Source organism: Syngnathus typhle, linkage group LG20 (assembly GCF_033458585.1).
Source record: "Syngnathus typhle isolate RoL2023-S1 ecotype Sweden linkage group LG20, RoL_Styp_1.0, whole genome shotgun sequence".
Classification (NCBI taxonomy): Eukaryota; Metazoa; Chordata; class Actinopteri; order Syngnathiformes; family Syngnathidae; genus Syngnathus; species Syngnathus typhle.
Window position 1 is genome coordinate 1,424,419 of NC_083757.1, and position 26,931 is coordinate 1,451,349.

At 46.4% G+C, this 26,931-nt stretch overlaps 3 protein-coding genes across 6 annotated transcripts; all 3 read right to left on the bottom strand.

Moving 5' to 3' along the window:
- Positions 1-1,145: 1,145 nt before the first annotated feature.
- vps72a (vacuolar protein sorting 72 homolog a) lies at positions 1,146-3,266 on the bottom strand. The gene is made up of 6 exons (XM_061267795.1): positions 2,840-3,266; positions 2,563-2,715; positions 2,315-2,441; positions 2,029-2,205; positions 1,808-1,952; positions 1,146-1,724 (listed from the first exon to the last, which is right to left on the bottom strand). The coding sequence occupies exons 1-6, from the start codon at positions 2,963-2,965 to the stop codon at positions 1,343-1,345; spliced, it is 1,110 nt and encodes a 369-aa protein (XP_061123779.1). The 5' UTR covers positions 2,966-3,266; the 3' UTR covers positions 1,146-1,342.
- Positions 3,267-3,282: 16 nt separating this feature from the next.
- Positions 3,283-6,695, bottom strand: LOC133144827 (leucine-rich repeat and immunoglobulin-like domain-containing nogo receptor-interacting protein 1). The gene is made up of 2 exons (XM_061267793.1): positions 5,756-6,695; positions 3,283-5,478 (listed from the first exon to the last, which is right to left on the bottom strand). The coding sequence occupies exon 2, from the start codon at positions 5,467-5,469 to the stop codon at positions 3,679-3,681; it is 1,791 nt and encodes a 596-aa protein (XP_061123777.1). The 5' UTR covers positions 5,470-5,478; positions 5,756-6,695; the 3' UTR covers positions 3,283-3,678.
- Positions 6,696-6,838: 143 nt separating this feature from the next.
- Positions 6,839-26,784, bottom strand: LOC133144826 (solute carrier family 45 member 4-like). 4 transcript variants are annotated; one of them, XM_061267789.1, is made up of 17 exons: positions 26,630-26,784; positions 25,716-25,807; positions 25,145-25,200; positions 16,293-17,310; positions 12,827-13,015; positions 11,778-11,957; positions 11,522-11,712; positions 11,268-11,454; positions 10,784-11,194; positions 10,442-10,704; positions 10,213-10,374; positions 10,053-10,152; positions 9,904-9,984; positions 9,700-9,830; positions 9,542-9,610; positions 9,302-9,453; positions 6,839-9,208 (listed from the first exon to the last, which is right to left on the bottom strand). In XM_061267789.1, the coding sequence occupies exons 4-17, from the start codon at positions 16,579-16,581 to the stop codon at positions 9,034-9,036; spliced, it is 2,580 nt and encodes an 859-aa protein (XP_061123773.1). In that variant the 5' UTR covers positions 16,582-17,310; positions 25,145-25,200; positions 25,716-25,807; positions 26,630-26,784; the 3' UTR covers positions 6,839-9,033. The 4 variants fall into 4 exon arrangements, with proteins under 4 accessions (XP_061123773.1, XP_061123774.1, XP_061123775.1 ...); XM_061267790.1 differs by lacking the exons at positions 25,145-25,200; positions 25,716-25,807; positions 26,630-26,784 and adding an exon at positions 23,619-23,762; XM_061267791.1 differs by lacking the exons at positions 25,145-25,200; positions 25,716-25,807; positions 26,630-26,784 and adding an exon at positions 12,082-12,155 and having other exon boundaries at positions 16,293-16,514.
- Between the last annotated feature and the right edge of the window lie 147 nt (positions 26,785-26,931).

A 26,931-nucleotide genomic window follows, 5' to 3' on the forward strand; every position in this document is an offset into this window, starting at 1 on the left:
AACTGCCACACTAGAACGATGGGGATAACGTCGTTCTGCCAAGTGTTTACTCGGTTGGAAGAAAGCTGAGTGTTGTGGTTGGAGGTGAAATTTAATCAAATTAAATGTGACAAGGAGAACAATACAGGCTCAATCCTGAAGCGGAAGGACGAAGTTGATAGTTGGGACAATTAAAAGTCACCAGCTGAAATGACGCCTGGTGAAGTTCTCACGTCGAAAATTTGAATCTTTAAGCCATATTCTTCCTCTAATAATGTGGGTTGAACTCCAAATGGTATAAACTTCATGGACCGTTGACATATGCAGCCGTTCGTACCTAAAGGTCCTCCATGTTTTCCCTTCGTCAAATTTATGTTACACCACCACACAGTAAGATGATGATGATGATAATTGCACTGGCACGTTGCTGTCACAACACAACTAATCAATTACCCAAGCTGGGCCAGGGATTTCTTTTTGTTCTGTCACCGTGACGATATGTTCTTCATAATCACCATCATCAACTGAGCTCATCTTCTGCTGCCTCATTTGCATCTTGACAAGCAAACGCCAGACTAATGGAACATTAACACTACTTGGCTCAGATATGTCACAATAATACATTCTAATCACATTTTCGTCTTTACTTACCGGTATGGCAGCAAAGCACTACTTTTGTCTAAACAAAGCACCCAAATATATATATTTAAAATGACCAATTTAAAAAATAAAATGGTACACAACCCTTTTTGATGGAAATTTAGGTAGGCCAATGCAGTTTCCATCAGAAGCACCCGCAAAAATTCCCCAAGTCTCATTATAGTGTCTATAAAAATTATGCCCAGTCTTCAATTAACACAAAATTGTGCTTTTTACTTTTATTTATCTAGTAGCCCATCTATTCACTTAGCCCAGAGTGCGGAGAGGAGTCAGCATTTGAAAAGTAAAGAGAGTAACCAATTGGAACTGGAAAATTGAACCATTTTTTGGTGCATATGTACGTATGTATGTGTGTGTGTGTGTGTGTGTGTGTGTGTGTTCCACTCACCACTTTCTTTCCTTCTCTGGGGGTAAAAAAAAAAAAAATTTGTCAAATCAGCTTTCCATTGGACAGCGACATTCACCATTGCAAAATGACTCCCCACCCGTGAATGAAAGAGAAAAACTTGTGGAAAAAATAAACAAACAAATCAAGTTTTATTTGTTGTAGAAAGATCACAGTTTACTAAAATGAAGAAAAAAAAACAGAATGAGAGATTGAGGGAAAGAGTCCAAAGGCATGAGTTAATTCTCACATTACAGTTCCAGAATGAATTCCAGGGTTTAGTGCTCCCATGCAGACAGAAAAAGAAAATCCCTGCATTTAGGTGGCGAGCGCGCTCTGCCTGGCCGCCATTCTGTGACGCGCCCCTCTCGCGTCCCGTCCCGTCATGCCTCCCGACGCGTTTGGGAATCCGTAAGCAGCCACATACTTACGGTAGGCCTCGCGGATGATCCGGAAGGCCCTGGCGTTGGCGTAAGGGATGTCGGTGATGGGGTCCCGGTAAAGTGCCGTCTTGTGGGTGACGGGGCAGATTTCCTGTATGGGGATGTCGGGACTTTCCTGAGCGCTGCGCGGGAAGGCAAATTCAAACGCCTCGTCGTCGCTGAACGTCACGTAGGTGCGTGAGCAGAGTCCGCCGGCGGGCTGCTGGGACGGTGTGGCGGGATTCGGCGGGGCTGTCGGAGGGACTTCCTGGTCCAACCTTCAGAAGAAAAACAGCAATTGTATAAGGGACTCACCGCTCAAAGCATCCCAGACAAAATTGCATTGGGTGAGCAGATGTACCCTTCCACGTCTACGTTTTCCTCTTTGAGAAGGGACGACGAGACGAGTGGCATCAGGACGGAGTGGTAGCGGATGGTGGGGCCCTCAAAACGCCGCTTCTTGTGGACTTGCTTCTTCTTGTCAGCTTCCAAGCGCTCGTAATTCTCTATATGAAAAATGTAATGCTACTGTAAGGTATATCTGGCCACACTCACTTAAAAGAAAAAAGAACAAATTGATACCCAATGATCGAATATTGAGCTCGGCAGTGATCTTGGCCTCGGCCAGAAGCTCCTCTTGGGTGAGGGGCCGGTCGCGGTGAGCCCTCCTGCGGCGCCGAGGGGCGTCCTGGCGCTCCTGCAGTCGCAGGTTGGTCTTGCGGGTGTGCTCGCTGGTGGACTGGCGCACAGACTTGCGAGCTACAACAGAGACACAAAGTTGTCAGGAGCTTTTTCAACACAGTCGTTACATTCTTTTTGTTCAAGTCCAAAAAAAGATGTCAAGGAGGCAATGGTGCGAGGTTAATACCGCCATAGTCTTGGAATTCTTGCGGGATCCTCCGCTTGAGCTCCGCTTTGGGTTTCTTCTCCGTTCTCTTTGTTTCCTCTGAGGGTCCTTTCGGTTTGGGCTTGGGCTTGGCCACCTTCACAGGCTCCTGTAAGGAAAGCACAAAACAAAGGATTACTTTTTTTTAGTGGTCAAGATGATAACGGTATCTGCGTGACATTTTTTGGAAGCAGTACACGGTGCAAAAAGTTTTCGAACCACTGATCCACCTTGTACGCTTTAGTAACAACTCGACTCTTCCTACGAGGCGCGTCATCCTCCTGGGCACTGTCCGGCTCGTCTCCCTCGTCGATGTCGAAATCGCTGTCCACCTCGTCCTCTGTGTCCGAGTGATCTTCATTGTACTCGTCATCTCCCGATTCCTGGTATGGATAAAAAAATAAAAAATAAAAGCCAAGAAATCTAAAGGAAGACAGTTCAGATGTGGACACACACATCTACCAGCTACGATATGATGAGAACCCCAGAAAATAAATAACGTCTTACATCGTTGAAGCCTCCGTAAGTGGTCTTGTAGAACTCATCTTCCTCCTCGGCGTCCAGCAACTTGGACATGCGATTCCCCGCAGTCTTTCGGGGCTCGCGGTGACCCGCAAGACTCATTTTCTGCATTGAATAGCAAACAAAGCTACCAAAGCTATTCACCGGCTGTGTTGATTAGCGAGGTGCGCTTGACACCGAATGAACTTTTTGGAAATTAGCGTCAAGGCTGTAAAACTATCTTCTCGTATCCATGGCTAAACTTGGGAGTTTAAGATTAGGGGAAGGCCACTTGACTAAGCAGCTACGTTTTAATAAATGTTAATGACTCGTTTTCAGTAGGCGAATGCATCAAAAGACAAATCGAACCGGCTGGTCGCTGTCAGCTAGCATTAGCTTTTGTTTGCTAGTAGTCACTTACTGTTTCCGGGTTAAGAAGTGTGCATCCGGTTTCCTTCAAAATAATGTGATAATGATTTGAAGTACAAAATGGTTTATTTTGAAATACAAGGAGCGTGACACCTTTTTAAGATTGAAATCTTTTATTGCATTTTATTGCACCAGACAACGGTCAAATAAATCATGTATTAAAAATAGTGCATTTGAAATTTCTAACTAGGCGTCCTTGACAGTAACTTTAATGTAAGGTTAGCAATCACATTTCTAGAGAAAAACAGAATAGGTTAATTTGGGCTTGCATATTATCATATTTTACATATACGGATGGATTCAAACACAATCAATAGCCATTGACCATTTAATCAGAGAGTAGGCATTTGATCATTTGACTTTTGAAATCAACTGAAGACTTTCAACTTGAAAAAGAACTTTATTCATGCATCTGTTTACATGAGCTTCATTGTGAATCTGCTCGTCTCCATGTAGTTGCCGGCGCCGCCATTACTGCTGGCGGCAGCGCTGCGCGGCACATAGGCGATGTTGGCCGTGTGCTTTATCTGCCCTCTGCTCTTACTCCAGAAGAAGATGGCGATGAAGCACACACCGACGGAGCCGCAAAATGACAAGAAGCCAATGGACGCCGCAATCAGCAGCGTCTTGACGTCAAACGGCGGCTCCCGTAGGTCCGGTGACAAAGAAGGCGAGGCGGCAGGCCAGCTTTTGAGGTGAAAGGGCTTCTTCTTGGAAAGGCTTCGCACGCGGAGCTCAATGGGCCGCGTGTCGTTTCCCGCCGCGTTGGATGCCACGCAGCGGTAAACGCCGGTGTCCTGCGGCTGCGCGTAGCGGACCTCAAGTGAACCGTTGGCGACTGCTCGTATCCTGCCCGCATTTGTTAAAGCTCTCCGCCCGGGGTCGAGCCAGGTGACAGATGGCTCGGGACGGCCTTCCGCATCGCAGTGCAACACCGCCGTGTGGCCCTGCTCCACCCACACCGAGTCGGGTTGGCGCGGCCGGACGCGAGGGGACCGGCACGTGAGCAACTCGGCCATATCCGCTGCGGCGTAGCCCAGGAAATCCCATTGCCCGCACGTCGGCGGGCCTCCGACCAATTCGAGGGACGAACGTCGGCGCGCTAGCCAGAGGAGGCGGCAGTCGCAGGCCAGGGGGTTCCCGTTCAATCCGAGATGTCGAAGGGCGTCCGGCGAATGAAAGACACCCTCCTCCAGTGTGCTCAGGAGGTTCCTCGACACATCGAGCAACTTCAGACTCACCGAACCATAGAAGGTTGCCATTTCGATGCGCTGCAACCGTCCCCCGGCTAGGTGGAACTCTTCTAGCCTGAGCAGGTCCCTGAGCTGGTTGCCTTGAATGTAGCTGATTGGGTTAGACGACAAATCCAGGTTAACAAGGTAGACTAAGTGATGCAAAGCAGCGAAAGGGACTGCGCTGAGGTTGCACTTTCGAATGGCTAGGGACGTAAGATTGAGGCCGACCAGGCTGTTTGCAGACAACGTCTCCAGTCTGGGCCAATCGGCAACGACCAGTTCCTTCAGACGTGCCAAGCCGAGGAAAGCATAGTCGGGCAACACGCTGGACTCGAGACGGTGCAGATGTAAAAGGGTCAACCCGCCCAAGTGCGCGAAGGCCTCGGTGGGCACCGACGTGAGGTTGCAGGCGTCCAGGTAGAGCTGGCGCAGCTCGGTTAAACCTGCAAAGGCCTGGCGAGAGACAAAGACAACATGGTTGTGCAGCGCATGCAGCACGCGGAGGCCGGCCAAGTCCCGGAAGGTGAAATCCAGGACGCCGAGGATCTCGTTGCCGCTCACGTCGAGCAGCCGCAGTCTGGACAAGCCGGCGAGGGCGCCGGCCGGAAGCACCTTCAGGCGGTTGCGGGCCACGCGTAGATCCAACAAGCTCCGCAGGCCCAGCAAGGCGTCGGCTTCCACGTACGCCAGGAGGTTGTCGCTCAAATCCAAGTCTTCCAGTCGAGTCATAGCCCCAAATTGCTCAGGCGCCAGAGTCCTGATAGCGTTGTGGCTCAGGTTGAGTCGAGTCAAATCCCACGGGAGGCGCTCTGGCACGCCGCCGAGTCCAGCGTAGGAGCAGTTGACGGTGGACGCGGCCGCGCCGCAGCTGCAGGAGTGAGGGCACTGCTCCGGCGCTTGTGACGCCAAGCCGGCGGCCAGAAGAAGGTAGAAAGCTCCCCACCGCGCTGTGGAAAGACGGCCTGCCTGCATGGGATAAGGCTGAGTCCACACACAATGGCCACAACATCAACAGTTACATGTTGCAGTATGAATTACAACAACACTAACAAAGACTACTGTCGCAATCCGTCCAAATGAAGACTGGCTAGTTGAAAAAAGAATTCTTGTGTATAAGAAAATTCTCAGATTTTCCCAAAATATTGCACATTTTAGATGAGTGAAATATCGGTTTCATAATAATAAATAAATTCTTAATACTTGTGCACGGGAATATTTTCAAGGAGAAAGCACATAAAGATGCGATATTGTGACTCACCGGTGCTTCAGTGCGGATGCCCTTTCACTCGGATTACTCCATCTTCATCTTGTCGCTAGGGAGAGGAAGAAAAAAGGACTTTTTCCCAATATGTAAATAAATTCAACTGGAAATCACCTTCGGCTCTTTCGGAAACTCGACGAAATGAAGCGGTGCCCTCGTGGCAAGAACAATGAGGATGAGGAGGAGGAGGAAACGCTGGTTGGGCACCAGTTTGCACCCTGGGGGATGATCATGCTGCTTGGTGGCCAAGGTCCAAGGCTGGATGCGAGGAGGCAGGCGCAGGTCAGCCAAATGAGGAGCATTTGAAGACTTTTTACAACAGGAACAGTGTATTGGACAACTGCAGTGGGCCGGATCAAACACGTCATGCAAAATGACCATTACCAAACTACATTGAATAAGAATGACATTATGCAGGTGTACCTAATGTTTGGACCCTGAGTTTGCCTACTGAATTAGTGGCATCGCAGAATCAGCGCTGAGTCAGCAACTCGGCCATCTGCTACCTCCGGGGGGGGGGGGGTACCCAGCCGCTTTCCGTCCATGCCCGGATTTCAGGAGGGGTGGGGCCCGAACTACCGGCGGTCGTTGCGTAACAACGTTTTTATTGTCACTAGTTTCCTGGTAGTGGTGGCATTTGCACGACTATATTTAGCATACATTTGAAAGTACACAAACTCTTTTGCAAATTCCGTTATTGCCACTGAGGTGCTCCTTCTTGTTCTAAATGTCCATGTTGTCAATTAAGAGATAACATTTGTCAATGACAATAGAAAATGTACAATATGGAGGATTATTTTGTAGGATGGACATTTTTTTGCACAGTGGGGACTGAACCACCTGGCAGACATGGTGGGGGCCCAGTCTGACACAATACAGTACTAAATATAGAGGGAGCATCCAGGCCCCTTAAGTCAGCATTGCTCAACTGAATCAAGGATAGAATACTGCCCTCTAGTGGACAAATAGTTTAGTGCCGGATGCAAAATACCTCATGGATCAAATCAAAAGGTGCTGCACTCAGGCAGATTTGAGTACAGCACAGGGTATGGAAGGATCAAAAAGAGGAGTGAACAACTCTACTCGTGCAACAAACAATTTATGGCAATAAATTTTACAATAGAATGTTAATATTTACTAATTTGGGGTTTCAAGTTGCTAGAAACACTTGCAGGTCATGAGACCACCTTAAAACGTTTCACATAAACACCAGAATTCCCACTTGAAGATTAAGTCGAAATAATAATCTGAATGTTGGGATTAAAAAAAGATAACTGAGTCCTTGTTGGTTTATCTCACAACAGACTTTTAAATTTTTTCTATAGGTGCATTCAATACAGTGTGTTCATCCAGAGTCCTAGTCTCCATTTATACTCAATAATGTACATTATATATGTACATATATATATATATACACACACATACACACACACACACACACACGCAGGTATATCTATATATCTCGTCTTTTCATACAAAACAATACCACTACCAAAAATAATCATCTTTTTTCATAGCAGCAAAAAAAAGAGGAAAATGAAGTACATTTACAACTCTTTTAGATAACAAGGCATGTAACATTTTGCTTTCCCATTCTTTAAGTCGTTTCATCTCATTTCTTACGTCTATTTTACTCCTCTTAACGCCACAAGAAGTCACAAACGTGATCGAGGTGTCCTCGCTACGGTGGACCAAACATGGCCTCCGCTGGACAGTGCAAACTCTTAGTTTGTGTACGTGTGGCTCTGACCTCACATTACAATTAAAAGTAAATAAAACATTTGGGGCAGGGTGGCAGACTCCCACACCTGCGATAAAATTAGATTAAGTCAATTAAAGAAATGAACAAAAAACAAATAAAACTAAAACATCAACAAAACTAGAAAATCCCAGATAGAAAAAATAAGCCTACAACAAATACCAAAACATTTTAAAGCAAATAAAATACAGTAACATAAAAGTGAAAGACTCCTGATGCAAACGATTACAATTTGAAAAGGTGGATGAAAACCAAGTGAGAAAAAAAAAAAAAACTGAAACCAGCAATGACTTGTCAACACAAAAGTCTGCACACCCCTTTTCAAATGCCAGTTTTTTTCCTTAATATATTTTTTTGTATCACAAAAACCTGGCACTTGAACAGGGGGGTGTAGACTTTTTATATCCAGCATACCTGCTTACACAATCCTCCCAATGTAGATTTCACCTGAAAAAATAACATGAGGGAAGCCAAGCTAAACAATAATAAATATCCACAGCTGTTTTTGTTTCTTTACATTTTCATGTGCAAAGATTTGTGCAAAGTCGGCCAGTGCCTCCGTCGTTAAAATAATTCTCGAAACATTCTTCAACATGTAACCTGCTAAAAAAAAAAGTCGGAACACGAGCTCCCAAGAACGCCGTGTGAGCGCGGCGGGTAACATTCCAGGCTATGGCAGAAGACGAGGAACAAAAAAAAACAAAAAAACAAAACACAGATTGCATTTTTTTTCCTTCTCTTCTAAAATATATCAGTAGAGCTAATCAAGAACAGCTTGAAAAAGATTTATACGATGATAGCTTAGCTGTTGCGTAGTTATTAGTAAGAGCTATCATGTCACCTGCATTTCACAAAAGCTAACAAGAAGCAGCAGCAGCAGCAGCAAAGCGAGCAAAAACGCTCTCGCCTGCTCACATGCAGCATTTTGTCTGATTATCTCACGAGGTCATGCAAAAAATTATTTGGGATTATAATGCCCTGTATACTGCATGTATATATATTGTCATACGGTATTGTGGAATTTCACTTTTCGCTCGATTCAGGATATTTGATGATAGTCAGCTCCATGCTCACGCTTCTCCTTTGTCTTCCGTTGTCCTGGAACATCCATTGCAGTCAATGTTGAGGCGGTCTTAATATTCTCATTCGATTTTGTTTTCTGCCCACGAGCAGGCTTCGGTTCGGGCTCTCGTTTTTCAAGTATGAAAGTTTTGTAAAGAGTCTTAAAGCTTCAGCAGAGCAAAACATTTCCATCCGCAGTGAGGAAGAACGACGATTTTGTGGTTGTTAACTGCAGCTTTGAGATGGTCGCTAACGTTTGTTTCTGTGCGTGTCGCAGTCCCCCTGAGGTTTCCTGTCCAGGTTTCGCCCCCGAGAGACACCCCCCCCCCCCCCCAGCTTTTTTTTTTTTTGCCTGCTGAGTACTCACATTGGAATTTGGACAGCGTCATCCCGGAGCAGAAGGATTATTATTATTATGACAATGATTATTGCACCTTGCTGCACTCGTGGCCAATCACAGTGCAGATTCATTCTCCGTGTGACAGGAAGTGCCGGCGGCGATGATGGTGGTGGTAGCCTTGCCTGCCTTGTTGAGTTTCAAGAAGCTGGGTTTTCCCTTCACTCGTTCTTTGGAATCGGTCAGCGTGGTCAACTCCTCTTTTTCCGACGTTTTGGACGATGCCGCATCCCTGCAAATGAAACGCTATTTACTCAGGAGGGAAAAAAACAACAACAACCTTGGCCTTCACTTCAGGTGCAATTAAGCTCATTTATTTTCCTACCCGCTATTTGAAGGATAAATGACCAGGAAGCAAGCAGTGAAGAATGCCAACAGAGAGCCCCCGGAGGCCACGACGGGAATGACGCGTACGCTGCCCACCGCTTCCACGATGGAACCCACGGCCGAAGCCACCAGGATTTGGCTGATGTACACCTGCCACGTGAATCACGTCGACATGATCAACGTACGCGTCGTAATGCTATTGACATGAATGAAGCGAGTGAACAAAACAAAGACACACTTGGCAGGTCAAGATGGCGCAGTCAACACCAAATCCTCTTCGGGAACTACCGGGACTGTGACTGGTGTACTGCAAACAAATCCAGTTTGAGAACTAGGAAATCTCAACTGGTCGAGAAACGCAGACAAAAAGTTAACGTCGGTTTCGATGGTTGATACCTCTTTCATTTCGTGGTACTGTCCAAGCAAGGCGTAGGGACAATAGCAGATACTCATAGACAAGATGCCCATGCTGCTTATCATCACCATGGCAACATACACGTTAGGGAATATGGCCATAACAGCAGTTCCTATGTCACAGAAGAGAAACAAAAAAAATAATTGAGGCCATATGCTTGTTTATAATGTCGATGTTGTTCTTACCTATGGAGAAGGAAAGCGTTCCCAAGATGTAGATGACTTTGATGCTCAACTCAAAGTTGTCAAGGTACTTTTGAAGGAGGGCTAGAGGAATGACAAAAGGAGGTCAACGCAGAGTTGCGAAAAGTCTTATTCTGGGTTTCTTTTGTTACCTGAGCATGTGGCAGCTGTCATGGCGTATATCACCAGACCCCAACAACCCATTTGAACGCCTTTGTGATAATTCATCAAAGCGGTGGAGTTGACAAGAGCCTGCAAAGAGCGCATTTCAGATCACACTCAAATGCACGCACGCTTGTGTAGAACACTCACGATGGGATCTCCGTGGTAGATAACTTGTCCCATGAAGTCGGTGAAGAAGACGGCCTCGGCGATGATTGAGAACCAGGTGAACAGGTGACAGGCGCACAGGCGCAGCAGCTCGGGTGGCATCTTCAGCATGGAGAGCCAAAGGAGCCGTACGGTGGTCTCCGCCTGGCGACGAATAGGATGCCCCGTTAGCCGTCACGACGACGCTTCGACGGCGTCCGCGCGCTCTCACCTCGCCTTCCTCGCTCTCGGCGTCACCGCTGGATAAATTGGTGGTGTCGCTGCGGTGTCGCTGGCGCCGGTGGCTCCGACGCCGGCGTCTCGCCTCCACCTCGTGCAGGTCGTTCATGCTCCGCGACAGCTTGATGAGGAAGGCGACGTTAGCGCAGCGGTAGTGGGCGCGGTGGCTGGCCACGCGGCTGTAGTAGGAAAAGGTGCAAGATGGCTGACGGTAGAAAGTGTGACGGTGGCGTCTGGGAGCGTCGGTGCTGGCAGCTGAAATAAAATACAAATATGTTCTGAACCATGATGTGTTATGCCAAATGGGCTAGGTAGTTAGCATTAGCACAAGTACCTTTAACCATTGCGGCCCGATGCACATGTCCTTTTGCGCTCAACCCATCGGCCGTGTTTGTGACATCGACGCACGCCAGCAAGTGCCCGTTTGGGGTGCGCCGCTCGTTCAGCTGGTTGTTGAGCAAGGCCTCGTGGCCCTCGTCGTCCTCCATCTCCTGCAAGAACGCCGAGAGGCGGCAAATCTTGGTGGGGCTGCCGTCCCGTTTCGGGCTTTGGGAGTGCAGCGGATCCCGACTCTCTGCGCTGGCGAGCCGGCAAGGCGGCGTGATACGGTTAGCAGGGGGAGAGCCGTGAAAGGGCGAGAGGCGGTCGGTGAAGATGGACGGCTCGATGTGGCAAAGGAACAAGGCGTCGTGGTCCACGTGGTCTGAGGTGGCGTCCGTCACGGCGAGGACGCTGTCGCTTTTACCTAAAACGAAATACAGGATGAAATGATGGCCGTTGGATTTGCTCCAAATGAGAAATGGGGGTGGGGAACATACTCCTCGTGAGCGCCACCTCCAGGAATCCCATCTCCATATCTCCCGGTTCGGACAGATCGTCCCTGTAGGCGTCGTAAAGGTCGAAGCTGTCCATCGATTTGTCCTCTTCGATCATCTCCAGCCTCGGAGTGGGAAGCCTGGCGCGGCTGTTGGAAGAAGAATGCGGGTGGCTCGGAGCTGGGCTCTCCTGCGCCCAAAACCCGTGTTACATTTCCCACACACGGATGAAAAGCAAAAGAAAATACAAGACGTACCAGATCCAGCCGGACGTGCAAGGGGATGTAGGGCTGCTCGTCGATGCTCAACAGATGCAGCACCACCGATATAGAGAAGAGGATGGAGGTGAAGAAGAACAGGATCTGCTCCTGAGACTTGAAGACGGCTCCCAGGAAGGTGTGAGTCCAGTTCAGACCGCCCAGAGCGTAGCCCACGGCACCGCCGAGACCTGCGCATGCGAAAACACAGCGGGTAAATGGGATCAATTCATTTCCGTAATGAGCCAGCCTTTACCTGCCGAGGCAGCATGGATGTTGAGCGCCATGTCTTGGTCATCCGTGTCAGCCACGTCCAAAAGGTACGCTCTTATGGGCCCCTCTGTTGCGTCGGCGCAGAAGTCTAACACCACCACTCCCAGCACGGTCAGAATAATTCCCATGGGCTGTTTCCCCGGAACGTCACCCAGAGACAATCCTAAAATGGAGAGATTGGAGTTTGACATTAAAAAAAAAAAAAAAAAAAACCATTTTTTTTTTTTTGCATTTGTGAGATCACGCAGACGTGTGTTTACAATGGAGTGGCACTACTCAGTACCCACCAGACAGGAAGTGGACCATCATTGGTTGAAAGGGGGAAGCAAACAGGAAGTAGTTCCTTGTGAACTGCCTGCTCCTATGTTCCCATGTCAACACACACACTGCTGTCAAACATCTCAGCAGAAATAGGAATGTGAAAGGACAATTGCTAAAATCATTGGTCAGGCTCCAGACAGTAATGAATGTCAATCAAAATTTGTCAAATGAAAGTAGATGAAAAACAGAAGAGAGCACATGAAAATAGTTATCATGAAGGAAGAGTGTTGCCAAAAAAAAAAAAAAGTCTGTGTTGGTTGTTTGATAAAATCACCATGACTGTATTGTAGTGCGCAATATAATGAAATTAAACTAATGCACGGCAAATCACATTGTCTCCTGAAAAGAAGAACAAAAGCAGTCCATATGGGGCCAACAATAACAGCATCCCGACCGGAACTACAGAGCGCCGTCAATAGTCGATCAAAAGTGTCAATCAATTACTAGGACGTGTAGGCATACAACTTTGAAATGACCTCATGGTGATGTAATCACCGGCCCGGAGCCCAAACCCGGCCTCCGTGCGATGCCGTCTCGCCAGTGGGAAGGCGAAAAAAAAAAATCTAGCCTGTTTTTTTCCATAGGACAGAATGCAGGCATTTACTGGTGCTGGTTTTATACTAGCGATAAGATGAATGGTTTGCTTGAACATTTTGGTGTACACAAAAGAGTGCAAACAGGTTGAAGAGTAAACTTCAAACATTCCCCCACCTATGAGGGCTCCGTTCAGGAAGAGGGCCACTCCCATCAGCGTCCCGATGCACAAGGCCAGGATGAAAGGTCTCCGGCGACCCCAACGCAGAGGGCAGCGGTCGCTGGCGGAACCGATCAGCGGGGTGAAGATGAGGCCCAGGACGGGGCTGAGGAACCACGTCAAGCTGTTGTACTGCTCTGGAAGACCTGCGTGAACATGGCATTAGAGAACGTTTTGTTTAGGGCTAACATTGATTTTGCATTCAGGTTTCTCCGTGCAAAAAAAACACATCCAAAAGACAATCAATAGGACAGAAGAGAAGAAGAAGAAGCTTCCTTTACTGCTTGACTGCAATTACCGGTGAAGCCATTGTTACTGGGATGTGGGAAGAAGCACATTGATTCCACGCAGGGAAGCCTCGGAGCCAGAAGCATACAACGCTGACCGCTCCGATGCAATCCGACACAATTATGTGGAGTCAGCATGAGCGCTCATGTTCCTCTTCCTGCGTCGCACGTTTCTCAGGCGACAGGAGAGACGGAAAAGTCATAAACAGGGCTTGAACCCTGCCGCCGTGGCCACCGGGTCTTGGGAACCCCGTCGCCACGGAGACTCCATCATCATGGGCTTCCTGGCTCCCGCGAATACGGCGGCGTAACTCACGCGGCGCTTCCTGTTGTGCGCTTTGGAAAACTTTCCCTCGTTCGGTCTTTTGTCTCGCCACGCTGACGCGCGCGCGCACACGCACACGTGTGACTTTGTAGTCATTTGTTTCCCAAAATAATCTGTTTATAAATTAAATAGATTATGCCACAATTTAAAAATATGATTATTCAAACAAAAAAATATATAACTTGCTCTGACACTTGTGACGCAAGTGTATCTGAGACACAAACACACTCTTTCACACACACACACACACACACCGCAGTATAATAGTATAATAACAATCAGAGCAGACTATGACAGGCCCGAGTTCCCACACTTGGCTTGTAGGTACAACCAAACAATACTGAGAGAATTTGCAGGAAGCTTTTTGTCACCAGAGAAACAAGAAAAGCGAGAGAACGGGGAGGGCAGCATGAGAAAGGATGAGGGTCAGAGACGAGGTGAGGAGGTGGAGACGGGGTCGGCCGTACGTGTTCCTGAGCTGGGAAGGACGCTGGGAACCAAAAGCAAGCCCGATTTCCGTTTTTCTGCAAAGTTTACGGAGCATACGAACCTCCCTGGTGGCCAAAGCTTTGCTGAGATTTTAATCTTGCAACCGTGGATTAGATTCAATGTGCTTCATGCATGAAATTGGCTTTCAAAATCCATTGGATTGTCAACTATTTGTCAAATTCAATCGGGACGTCTGACTAGCGGTCGTGACACGACGACAGCAAATCCATCTGATCCGGTGCCAGCGTCTCGCGTGACCTTCAAAATACTTGGGAGAACGAGGCCTTTCAACACAACGAGGGGAGAGGAGCGAGTGTCGGGTGTTAACTTCATGTCCTGACCAGCTAGCGTTACCTTTCAAACAGATGTCGTGTACCCTACTTTGTCCGACAGCTCAACTATGCAACTTCTAAATGATAATCAAAACTCAATGATATAATCCCTGGATTAAAACACACACACACACACACACGCGCTTGGAGTGTCGGCAGTCACGCGACAGGAGGAGCACGTGATTCTGTTGAACTAGGAGAAGTTTCCACCATGGCACGCCGCCGCTAGATATCAATAATGGCTATCAGAGGGCACGGAGTTGACGTCACAGCGAGCCCGATCGTGGGCCAACAAGAGTGGCGGTTAAAAAAAAAAAAGATTTCCAATTAAAATGTTATTTGTGGTCATTGTTTTTAACTGTCTTATCTATTTATTGAAAAACAAAACAGGATATGATGGAAACGGTTCTTAAATGGAAATGAATGACGCACTGGATGACGAACGTCTCCATCAGTGCGCTGGTTCATTCATTCAAGTATTATTCCAGACGTCTTTTTTTGCCATCTATCCGATGCCAACAAGCGTCAGTGAGACGGAGCAGATGGTTTTGTCTGCTTTTTTTAAAAAAAGGCACAAACACCCTCTGGCCTGTTTGCGTATGAAGCACTCAAGCGTGCGTGTTGGTCCACAAATGAGTCTGCACTTCATGAAAAAGACAAAAGTAAATAAATAGATGTCGTCGTGGAAGACGGGAACTCTATTTGGACAGATTGCTAGATCGAGTACAAGGCGACCCAAATTAACACTCAAAATTTGGGCTAGATAGGACGTCATACTGTTCAGTAGAGGTTAGTCTGGACGATTTCTGGTGAATTGAGATTCCTGAGGTTGCATGGTTCGAAAGATGTAAACGCAGTTCCTCAACATATGTGCCTTAATCACAAAAGAATGCAATTTTGCCCGGGCTGGCTGACCTCGCCTGGCCGCAGGCCTCCATTTGGGCAGCCGAGGGTCACGTGCCGGCCGGCCGGCGTTGCCGCTGCATCGCCACGCTTGGCAGCCTCCGAAACCCTTTAAGGGTGTGTGTGTGTGTGTGTGTGTGTGTGTGTGTGAATAATGCGAAGAGTAAGAGGAGAAAGTTGGCGCAGCGATTATGTAAGGGCTATAAATAGGAGGGTGTTTTTAAATAGCTCAGCAGACTGGTGAGCCGCGTCAGAGGTGTGAAAGACGCTGACTGGGGCCAAAATGTCTCGGGGAGTCACGGGGAGCGCTTTTCATAGCTCGCTTCCCTTTCCTTTTTCTTGGCTCCCGTGCAAATCAAGCCCTTTTTAAAAAGGCCAGTCTCCCACGAGTGACTGAGGGTCAGATTAAGGCGATCAGTGACTGGCTGACATGGAGAAAAGTCATTTACGTAAGGCAAAACCAACCCCATTGCAAGGTCATCTGAGAGGATTATCCTTTCGGCTAACATGACAAGATCATTCGGAGGCTACCTGGCACGCACAACGAGCGAGTGGCTCGTCACCAGCCGGGAGCATACATAGCTTTTGTTTATGCTCATCTCAGTTCTTTTTCTATGTGTCCATTAAGATGAAAACAGGTTCCTTGGAAGGCGAAATTCAAAAACAGCCAGTCAGTACAAACACGTTGCATTGTTGCGTTTCGTAACAAAGTAGCATGTTGAGACTGGTGCTTGGAAAGAGCACAACAAACTTTTTCACACGGCACGATCTCGACTCGAACACCTGTCCGTGTAAAAGTCGACCTCATATTTCAACAAGAGCATGGATGGAATTTCCCTCCCACCACAGACCTTGAACATCACTTGAACTGGTTGAACGAGACTTTTTTTTTCCGAAACCGTGCAAGAGGCCTGTCAACAAGTTTTCCAAAGATAATTACTCACTGCTGTTGTCAGCCTGAAGAAGGTTTTGTTGTTGTTGCAGCTTAATGTAGTATTTATAAAAAAAAAAAAAAAAATTGAATCAACCTTCTTAGGTTCTCCTCTCACAGACTAAAATGCATGTTTGGGTTGCTTGGGGTACTCACCGATTTGCAGCAGAACGGGCGTCACGAGCGCCGTCTCCATGGCATAGCAGAACTCCCGGCCGAACATGATGGCGCCGTGCATCACCCATCTTTTCAGGGGGATGCCCTCGATGGAACCCTCGCTCACCAGCTCCTCGCCGCCGCCGCCGCCGCCCGCTCCCGACGATCCGATGGTGTCTCCGCCCTCGTCTTGGTCCGTGGAGGTTTTGGCCTCGGTGTTGGCCACCAGTGATTCCACCTGCATGGCGTCAGTGCCCGTGCTTTGGGGAGGCATGGCGGGAGGGGGCATGCAAGCCTCGGAGTGGGAGGGGACAAGCGCTGATCCCAAAAACGTCCGGCCGAAACTTACTTTTAAACTCAATTACAGTTAACAAACCTCCTCTAATAATCCGCTTGCAGATATTAGACGGAGACCTGACAAACAAAACGATTTAAAGTGCTGCGATTCAAACGCCTGTCGTTATCTCTGTCAAATGAATCTCTATTGGATGCAAGCGAAGGACCTGCAGAAAAATGATTCAAAATTCAACGTTTCCTCATATCTTCCTCACCGCTTCTCCAAATAGAAGGAAGCAAAACTCAAATACCCTGACAAAATCAGCTTTCCCAGAAAGAAATCCCCTCAATCAAAATAGGAAGCAGCTGAATTTTCACAAAGAGAGCTTAACATTCAAAGTTTGTGCAAGTTTCTCTTGGATGATGTATGCAGGCGTGTGGTATGAATATGGAGTGTCTGCGTGTGTGTGTGTGTGTGTATATGTGTGTGTGCGCGCGTGTCGTGCATTTATGGCAACTTGGTCATTGAGGTCGTTTCCCGCTCTCGCCTTACTTTTGTTTTTGTCTATTACAGGGGGTAAAAATCCATATAGAAAACCATTGGGTGAATGTCATTTTGTGTATGGAGGGCTGGGGGAAGTGGGTGGAGTTGAAGGGGAGGCCGCAGGTGGAGGTGGGCGGGCAGGCGGCGGAGTTGGTGGGCGGAGCTCCTCGTGAAATCCCCATCGATTGGCTTATGAATCTGAAAACCAAAAAGTTGTTCAACATGTTTAAATGCAAGACAATTCCCAACCCGAAAGGACAAAGTGTGCTGATTGTTTTGTTTTTTTGTTCCATCTGCAAAAACAAATCAATTCCTAAAATTGCAAGAAATACCAAATTAAAAAAAAAAAAAAAAAACATTCTTTCACAATGTGGGTCAAATTGTACAGAAGACTGTCTCAGAATTCTGAGAATAAAGTCAGAACTCCGACTTTAAAGTCGGAATTCTGAGAATAAAGTCAGAATTCGGACTTTAAAGTCAGAATCCTGTCACCCCTCGTTTTTTTCTTTTCTTCACTGGCCCTAATCCTCCTCCGTAAAAAAATGGACACGTTTTTGAAAACAAAAAAGAAAAACCAATTGAAAGCCTCTTCACACTGAGTTTATTTTTTCCCCCTCTTAATTAAATACTTATTGTTCAAACTACTCATTGTTTTTCTACTAAAAATGAAATGAGGTCACATTGCTCCATTCGCATTGTTTAGAGCAGGGGTGGGCAAACTACGGCCCGCGGGCCACATCCGGCCCACGGGACCGTTTAATCCGGCCCGCCAACCCTGAACAAATTGTATTATTAAACTTTTTTTTTTTTGGTCATTTTGCCTGCAATGACTGCGTTTCCCCAGTAGATGGCGAAGCGCTCGCCTGCGCATTTACTACCGGAAGCCGTGTCAGAAAGCTCGGTGCACACTCACAAGTGCGTGTACGTATTCAGTAGTACGGACTTGGCGCACTCTCGCTCTATTCGTATCAGTCCCGAATTTAGAGCGTGGGCTTTGACGACAGCATTCTTATAATTCGCGCGCTGAGCTTTCAGATGCAGTTTTGCACTAAAGCCACCCACAAACCTTCCCCTGGAATCCTTCCATTAAAATGAGTGGCCCGAAAAAAAGAAGTGAGTGCCGAGTGTTTAAAAAAGAGTGGCCAATTTGGCTCGACGTACGCGACGTGACGTTCAGCCACATCAACATCAACCCGTCACAGATCAAGGTAAACGGACCAACACCTCGGATCTCGCCTAAGAATTGCCACAACAAATTTTACTCCAGACTATGACGCACTAGCAAAAAAGGGAGACCAACAACACTGTTCCCACTGAAAATGAACGGGAGGCTCTCAAGTTTATTGTAAAAAAATGCATTTTGAATATGATTTGTACACATAGCAGGGATTGAAACTAGCGACCATTCTCATTTTCAAACAATGCAGGATGCTCAAGGACATTGATGCACCACCTATTTGCGACTAATCTTAACCTGTAAAGTTCTTAAGGCTTACTTTAAGCAAGTGTTTCCCGTTTCCTCACCTCTGTTACCAGGTGTTTGCGAGTTAAAACTCTGCTCTGATTTTCAGATACCCCTCACCGTGTTGCTGTTTTGATTACTTTATTTGGATGTATGCTTTCACCGATTCTTCAAGATGATATATTTGCTCAGAATGTTTGCCGTTTGATGTGATCTCATAAGATAAACATCTTTCATTAATCTGACCTGCAGGCACTGAAGTGATGGAGATTGTTATTCATAATAACAGTGTCGTATTTTATGAGAATCACTGATAGCAGTTTTTTAGTGAATTATTATTTTTTTTAATGCTGTTAATAAATGCATTTGTTTTCAAAAAACTTGTTTGGAATATCCATGCTTTACTACCTACTAAAGGCCAAGATCTTCTATGCAATGACCTTTACAGGTCGCTTATATGACTTCACACAACGCCTATACCATCTGCTCCTGGTCCGGCCCTCCGGTCCAAATTTAGAACCCAGTTCGGCCCGCGAGTCAAAAAGTTTGCCCACCCCTGGTTTAGAGTCTCAGAAAAACAAGATGGTTTTTAAAAAATGCCCTTGAATAGCCGTGTATTGATGGGGAAAGGCACACGCTCTTGCCAACACATAGGCGTGTGTATTCTGGCTTTATGAAAGGAGGCCATTTGTTAATGGAATCCCTTTTTTTTGGGATAGAGTGTAACGGGCGCACATGACACTTTTAACCCCTCCGAGATACTTTGATGGACTCGGCCAAATACGTGTTGCGCTCGCGGGAACGAATCTGCAATGCCAAATGACTTTTATGCTGTCCCTTCATACAAAACAGAGCTATCTCGTTAGCTATTAGCAAATTGTTTTCCCACTAACATACGTATTTTTCTACTAATGCTACTGTGTGCGAACACGAAGCGGATATCTGTGTCACCATCAGGTGGCGCTATAACCGCAAATCACCTACTTTTGTTCGAAATGAAAACAGTCATTTAAGATAAGTAAGGCTTCCTTCCATTCCTGTTACCGTATTTTCCGGACTCTAAGGCGCACCTAAAAGCCGAAAATGTTGTCAAAAGCCGACAGTGCGCCTTATAGTCCAATGCGCATTATATATGGACCAAATTCCTAAATTTAAACTGGCCCGAAGCATTGTGTCTGGAAATCAATCATAAGTGGCCCGCTGAAAGCTATGAATCATGAAGCAAAAAGACTATGGATCATTATACAGTAATTTGTTGCGTCTGAAATTGAAATAAAAAAGATAAAATGGACAATGATTTGGATTAAAAATCTGACATGATGCATTAATGGTGCGCCTTATAGTCCGGTGCACCTTATATAAGGACAAAGTTTTAAAATGGGACATTCATTGAAGGTGCGCCTTATAGTCCGGTGCGCCTTATAGTCCAGATAATACGGTACTTTCATTCAGTCTTCCTCAACTTCTCTCAGGTCTCTCACGTGTCTCGCCATTAAGATTCATGAAGCGCTCCGGTTGGTCATTAATATTTCATAAATGCGCGTTTCTGTGACCTCACAGACTGCAGTGGATTACACAACAGCCTCTCGCCTTTCCAGACACGTCGATATACACAACAATATGGACGGAACCACCGAGACACGACGTCAGTCAATTAGGCAGAGGTCGGATTGGGCACTTCCCTCCATTTCAGTACATTTGAAGGTTTGAGGCCGTGAGTGACGTTCACGGGCAGTTTGGTAATCCCGGTCATGGGCCCAAGAGTTATCGCTCACTGAAATAGCCCGCCTTGCGTGTGTATTTGCAGCCTCGCAAATCTGCTGCGGGAGACACGAGACGTCCCTTGTCCTAACTTGTCCCTGGCTTTGGACTTTCAAAAAAAAAAAAAAAAAAACGGTCAGAAATCTAATGCCCCAACAGGCTGCTGCTGCTGTTACAAATTCTACTTTCTCCATTGCTACATGCTTTCTTGTGACTTTATCCTTAAGTGGCCTTTTTGCTCCCCCCCCCAGCCCCCATTCACACGTGCGTTCATTGTTTTCAGCCACCCGTGCCCTCCCTAGGCGAAAGCTGCTAAAAACTGAAGTGTAATTCCATATAAGCTGAATCTGGGTTGCGGCCACATGCACACAAAAAAAAAAAAAAAAACCAGAAGAGCACTTTTCCCTGCAACTCACATTTGTCACAGCTCTCCGCGATGCAAAACGTCACACCGCTGACCCATATAATGCTGGATATAGATTACAAGGTTGACCTCGGGATCAGGTTCACACACTCCCGACATTGTCTGCACATCATAGACGAGTCAACAAAGAGACTCGTCAGCCGCTGACACGTTCTGACTGACCTACAATTTAAAGGGGGGCATGGGGATCTCAGCATCTTTAATTAAGGCCGTCTGCTAAGCTAAGGCTAGCACGTCTGTTTCTTTTTTTTCCGCTTTTGGTAGATAAATAAAATGTTACATTGCGTTACATTATGTTACGAGCACGACAAAGTAAAACTGAATTTTACAGGACAGACAAACAGCAGGCTGAGCATGCATGCAAATGATTTTCCCATTCCCAAGGAATATTCCCATATTCGTATTCCCAGCAGCGGGAAGCAGATGGATCCCCGCGAGCCAGAGAGAGCGATAAAGAGAGTGATGCATTTGGGTGCAGTGCGGAGCAGCGGCCGCAGTGAAGTGGAGGCACATGCGCTTCAACGTGCACGCCGGCGTCAATGACAAATCTCGAACTCATAACACACGGATTACCACAATACCGCCAGTTCGAAACGATGACATAATATACCTGCTGTTCAAGTCTTCACGTTGCATTGGGAGGTCATGACCCCGACACGTCGAGAACAAATTTGACTTTAGCACCAAAAGTGTGAGCCGCTAACAGCTGAACATTCATTTCCATTTGGTAAGAATGTAAATGAATATTGTCAGTCGGTTTTTCCCAACAAATGCATGATTCATGAGGCGGCGGAAACGTTAGCAGCAGGGGCATCGGAAAGCGGAATGAATCTTTTACACAAGTCTCTCACCGGCTCGGCAGATTCGCGCCGGGCACAAGATGGCACCTGCTGACTAATTAATGGCGAGTTTATCGAGGAGTCCAATGCAAATTTGTCCTAATGAAACCAAAGTGAAATGTATTCTACTTAAACAAAGGCAACGTTGTTAGCGTGCGGTTTCGCGCAAAATGTCCAACACATGATTTACGATGGTGGTCATCCAAGCCACAGATTGCTACGCCTAACAAAGATAATTATCTCACTTGCACGCAGCGTCCTTGCTAAACTGCCACAGCAAAGGTGCAACAGTAGAATCTTTGGCTGGTCGGTGGAGGTCTCGACGAAAATCTTGGCGACGCATACAACCGAGGACAGCAGTGAGGAACGTGAACCATAATGTATTCACAACCACGCAACAGATTGCAAGCCATTCCATGGCCTTTTAGAAAATGTATTCACTCATTTTGTAAATGTGGGCTACAAGAACTATCTGCAAGAGCGTTGTCTGTCTCATACCTCGAAACCGCCTTTGCATGTGCATGCAGGTTGCTGATAAGGATTCGCAGAACATCGACTGACTAGGTTCGCTGACAAAAATATTCAAGTTGTTCAAATCAACTCGATGAATAATTAGGAGGAGTATTTATTTACAAACGGTGCGGTTCTCGCATCAATGAATCAAATAACTCTACAGAAACAGCTTAGTCATCCTGTCAAAAAAAAATCCACTTGAACCCACATCGCAGGTCAAAGTTCGCAAGCAACCCAGTGATGCCAGTTTTAGCCACAAACATCCCTACAAGTCCAAACTAACCTTTGGCATACATGTGATTGAAAAGTACGCCATGGAATGTGGCCAGTTGTTGTGCCAAGCTCAGAACAAAAAGCCTGTCACGGTTTGCATACTTATAAAACTGGTTCCGATTGGAATGATAAGTTTGGAAAAAAAAAAAAGTCTCAAAATAGAATTTAGCACCTTGCCTTGAAGCAATGCTGGAAAGTTCCAGGGTTGTGTATAGGGACAGCTGTTTGCAGGGGAATTTGCGCCACCTAGAGGACACTTGCACAGCCATGTGATACCCTGCTAGGGTTTCTGGAGATTTGAATAATGACCATTGTCTTAAGATCAAATCATATCTGCGGGCTCAGCCAGCACTTAAAACAAACAAGCGCAAATTTGTAACGGTCGACAACCGTTTCAGATTTGACCAGGTTGCAATCTGGCCGATGTGAATGATAAATTCCCCCGTGACATGGCAGTTGGATCCGCCATTTTCCGCTCCGGGCCCAAGATGATGTTGAAATGATCAGGCTAAAGCGAAAAGGTAAGCAAAGCTGCGGTGCCAACATTGTCTTTTTGTTTTTGTTGTTTGGCACGAACCTGTATGCCCTGGAAAAGTTGAGGTGACTCATGAGTTTTTGCTTTCGAAGCCAGTCGGGCCCGCGCAATTATGTGTACAAGTGCCAATAAATTTATTGCCATGTCTTTCTGGTTAGTACAGAACGTTACAAATTTGCAGCAACGGCCCAGCGGTCATCACAAATGGAATCAAAACATCAACCCTGGAAAGAATCAACTCCGCATGCGTCATTTGTTGTTTCTAATTGAAATGTTCTCGTTAGGACAGCGTGAATGTCAACACGATGTGACAATACATTTAATTTCCTATTTCTATCTTTTTTTGGGGCGATGCCACCATTGACGCGGACGACAACACATCCCAAACCACAGGATAATCGCTCAAGATAATCTACAGCCATCAAGTCTTTGCTGATTTATCGGAACGAGTGGAAAAATAATTGGGATGATTAAAACCAGCAGTCAACAAAAATCAAACTACTCAAAATATGGGCGACTAAACCGCGTATTGCTTTTCACATATCCTAACAGCAGTTTGCTTCATTTATGAATGATTTTTCATTATGATAATAATCGGAAACCATTTCCAAAACAAATCGGTCAAAAAAAAAAAAAAAGAAAAACACGGTAGCATCCACAAGCAGGTTACAAAGGCCTTCAGAAATCTTCTGAACTGACCTTTACTTGGATCACATCAGTATTTGCCTGCAGAGTCCACAAAAATGCATTAAAAAAAAACGGGCCAGAAGGACCCGTTTAATCCTCAGCAGCTCCAGCCTTTTGACTCCAGCATGATTCACGCGACTTCTTTTATAGCTGCCGCGCTTCTTGTGTGTGGGGGTGCCTGCCTGCCAGTGTGTGTGTGTGTGTGTGTGTGTTTGACTTCGATGCAAATGAGATAGACTATTGACGTGAGGCGAGACAGATGGACACACCCGACATCACAACCACACTCTTGGATCAGGTGAGCAAAAACACATCTTTACCTTTGTGCACAAAAACTTTCCACCAATAGGAAATAGGCCATCTTCACACTAGATCAGCACTGCAGTGTGTGTGTGTGTGCTCGATACACTTTAATGGTGACAAAACGTTGACCTCATTTGCAACCCAATCGCCAACTTGGTTGCAAAACGGGAAGAAGGTCCGTCCGTCCGTCCGTCCCTGCGCTCAGCGTTTCGCTGTCACGAGAAGTCGGAGATGACCGCCAGTAATCGCGGAGGACTGAACGCAAGTGCTGATTTACACTTCCTGTTTTTGGATTCTGAGAGAACCGGTATGTACATTTTTGCGAATAAAAGTTCCGTTTGGTATGCCAATACATGGTTATTAGATTGGGCAAAATCGGGAATGCTTTCAAGTCAAGACAATGACGAGCCTTACGATGACAAATAGCATTTTAGAATTTGCCATCTTGAAAGAAGAGGACGGGAATAGTTTGTTTACAAGTGCCCCTAATGCTACGTCGCTCGTTGCGCTCACGAGTGCGGGCGCTCATGTGACAACTTGCGTGCTTGTCGCTTTGTCTACGTGCTGACTAAGCTGCAGTTGACAGTCAGCAAATATTTCATCAGGGGGAAGTGGATGGCTCCCACTTCAGCTTGAAGCCATCTGCGAGGCAGAACCGCACCGAGGCGGAATCCGACCGAGACTATTGCACAAGTGCGGACGCTGTGTGATCCAGGCCGTGTTTTGAAGAGCCGAGCTATTCAGTATTGTTCTGCTCCTCATCTTTTGTGGTTTGTGCAGCGCTAGAATAGCTTGACGCTTTCTTTCTATCTTCAAGTTATTAGTCTGCTGACCCAACGCCATGAATAGAAAGCAGTGTACGTGGACGTTGCCATAGTTGGGCCAAAGGGTCACCTGATGCATCATCCACCTAACCTGCACGTTATGACCTGATGCAAAGCGTCAACCAAAAATGATTTCACTTATTCTTGCGCATGCTTGAGCTAGCTTGCTAATGAAACCAGCAGCAAAAGTTTCAATCGTTCAATTCATTTTGCAAACAAAAACAGCAGCATGGTGCACGTGCACAATTTGCTCGGGCGAAGAAGGTCGATTTGTTTCACGACATGTCAATTGCAGTTCACCAACCTATGTTTTTTTTTTTTTAAACAAAAAAATGCTTCCTGCCCTCTTGGGTTGGATACATATAAAGCACCCGTAGCAACTTGTTGCAGACCATAAATACGGCAACTCACCAAAAAGGCTCGGAAAGCTTCATTAATGTCCTTTCGTGCGAGCTGTCGTCGTGCACCTGCATGCAAACACACACAAAGGGAAGTAAGACAACAAAACAGACAACACAAGACTGCAAAGCTTGTGCAGTGCGCTCCGCCTAATGCAGCAGTTGGCACACCAACGTTTCACCACTTGCCAGCACGCAAACATCGATTCTCTCCAGCCAATTAGCTCACACACTAAAAGCATCACAAAAGTATTCACTTGAAATAACCAGTGCTAACATGAAATTCACCAATCACATGACTTTGTTGCTTCTACTGTCACCTTGTGTGGTGAAGTTGCTAACAAAGATGTGACAGCTAATCCCCTTGAGTGCACTTTCAATGTCATTAAAAAGGGGAAAGGTGACTTGCCTCGTTGGAAATGCTTTTTTCTTTTTAATACAATAAACGATCTCCTCTGCTCCCTCCCTCCACTTACTGCAGCAGCAATCTGAGATGCTGCAGCCGCCGGCAGCGGCCACAAAAAGCTTCAAAACAAACAAACCAAGACATCACCTCTAGCTCCCCGCGGTTCGATTGGACTCACCTCGCCTGCGTGCTGGTGTCCTCCGTGGGTCGGCTTAGCTCCCGCTGCTCTGCTCCGCTCTTGCGTCGCGATGGCACCGACTGGCCGCGACTCTGAAGTGCAACGCAAAGGTTTCAAATGCGCCTTTAAAGTCATGTCGGAAGAAGCATACGCCGCGGCGGCTTCCGTCGACGTCACAGGTGTTTTGCATAAAAGGGGGCGGGGCCTACGGTCGGCTGCTGGAGGAACACAAACAAGCTCGAAATGTTGACGCAATGTTTTCACTTGCGTATTGCAGCAAGTGGCGTCATAAAGCCATGTTATGTCACAAAAGAATAATTATAGGTGCAAAGCATTTAAGAAAATATCATTTCTATCATGACATTCGTTTTTACAGGCATCTTGCAAATAAATGGTCCCCTTTTAAAAAACGCCTAAAAAAAAGGATATTTTCACTTCCCTCTGTTCCCCCATTAAATACAAAGAAGCCTTGTGACTAACAACCATTAGTTCATCCTCGTTGAAGGTCTGGATTCAATTTAGTGGCATTACCAGTTTGTGCAAGCAAAAAACCTTCACGCTTCTGCTTGAAAGCAACAATTGTCAGGATGTTTTGTGTGCGTGTGTGTGTGTGTGTGTTTTCACTCATATGTACACCCATTTTTTCTGCACCTACAACGCAAATGTTTGTGAGGGAAGATTTCACAAGTCAGCAGGCCTCTGCTAAGTCAGGTGATCATGTTGCATGCAACAATTTGCAACAAACATGGTCAGTGCACAGTTGACATATTGTTGCAATGAGCTCCTTTCTCACGAAGGCTATCATTTCTTTTGCTAATTCTAAATGACTTGTCTTGCTCAACAGTGCAAAGAGTGGTGGAGATTTTGGTTTTGTTTTGATGTTGCTCAAAGAGTGCAAATGTGTTTGCACTTACCGTAAACCTGCGCCTCCCCTCGTGTGAGTAAAGCTCCGTGGATTAAAAGGCAACCGATTAAAGAGTGTCAGAACAGAAATCTCACTTAACTTCCCAGAGCAGTGAAGGGGTGTGGTATTAAACAGGTTCTGGCACTTTTATATAACTGCAATAATGAGTCAATGCATGGACAAAGACTCTGCTTACCTTTTAGACAGTGTCGTCAAAAAATGGCAAATCTTCACCCAGCCAAACTTCCAAGTCATAGAAGTTCATATAGGGGCAGTAGTATGCAAATCAATTAAAATTAATTTGAAGAACAA

Coding starts and splice junctions, on each gene's coding strand:
- vps72a (XM_061267795.1), bottom strand. CDS start 2,965: ATGCAGAAAATGAGTCTTGCGGGTCACCGCGAGCCCCGAAAGACTGCG. Junction 2,716..2,839: donor CTTACGGAGGCTTCAACGAT/GTAAGACGTTAT, acceptor TATCCATACCAG/GAATCGGGAGATGACGAGTA. Junction 2,442..2,562: donor TTGTTACTAAAGCGTACAAG/GTGGATCAGTGG, acceptor CTTTCCTTACAG/GAGCCTGTGAAGGTGGCCAA.
- LOC133144827 (XM_061267793.1), bottom strand. CDS start 5,469: ATGCAGGCAGGCCGTCTTTCCACAGCGCGGTGGGGAGCTTTCTACCTT.
- LOC133144826 (XM_061267789.1), bottom strand. CDS start 16,581: ATGCCCCCTCCCGCCATGCCTCCCCAAAGCACGGGCACTGACGCCATG. Junction 9,985..10,052: donor GACAGCTGCCACATGCTCAG/GTAACAAAAGAA, acceptor TCATTCCTCTAG/CCCTCCTTCAAAAGTACCTT. Junction 9,454..9,541: donor GCGCCATCTTGACCTGCCAA/GTGTGTCTTTGT, acceptor TTCACGTGGCAG/GTGTACATCAGCCAAATCCT.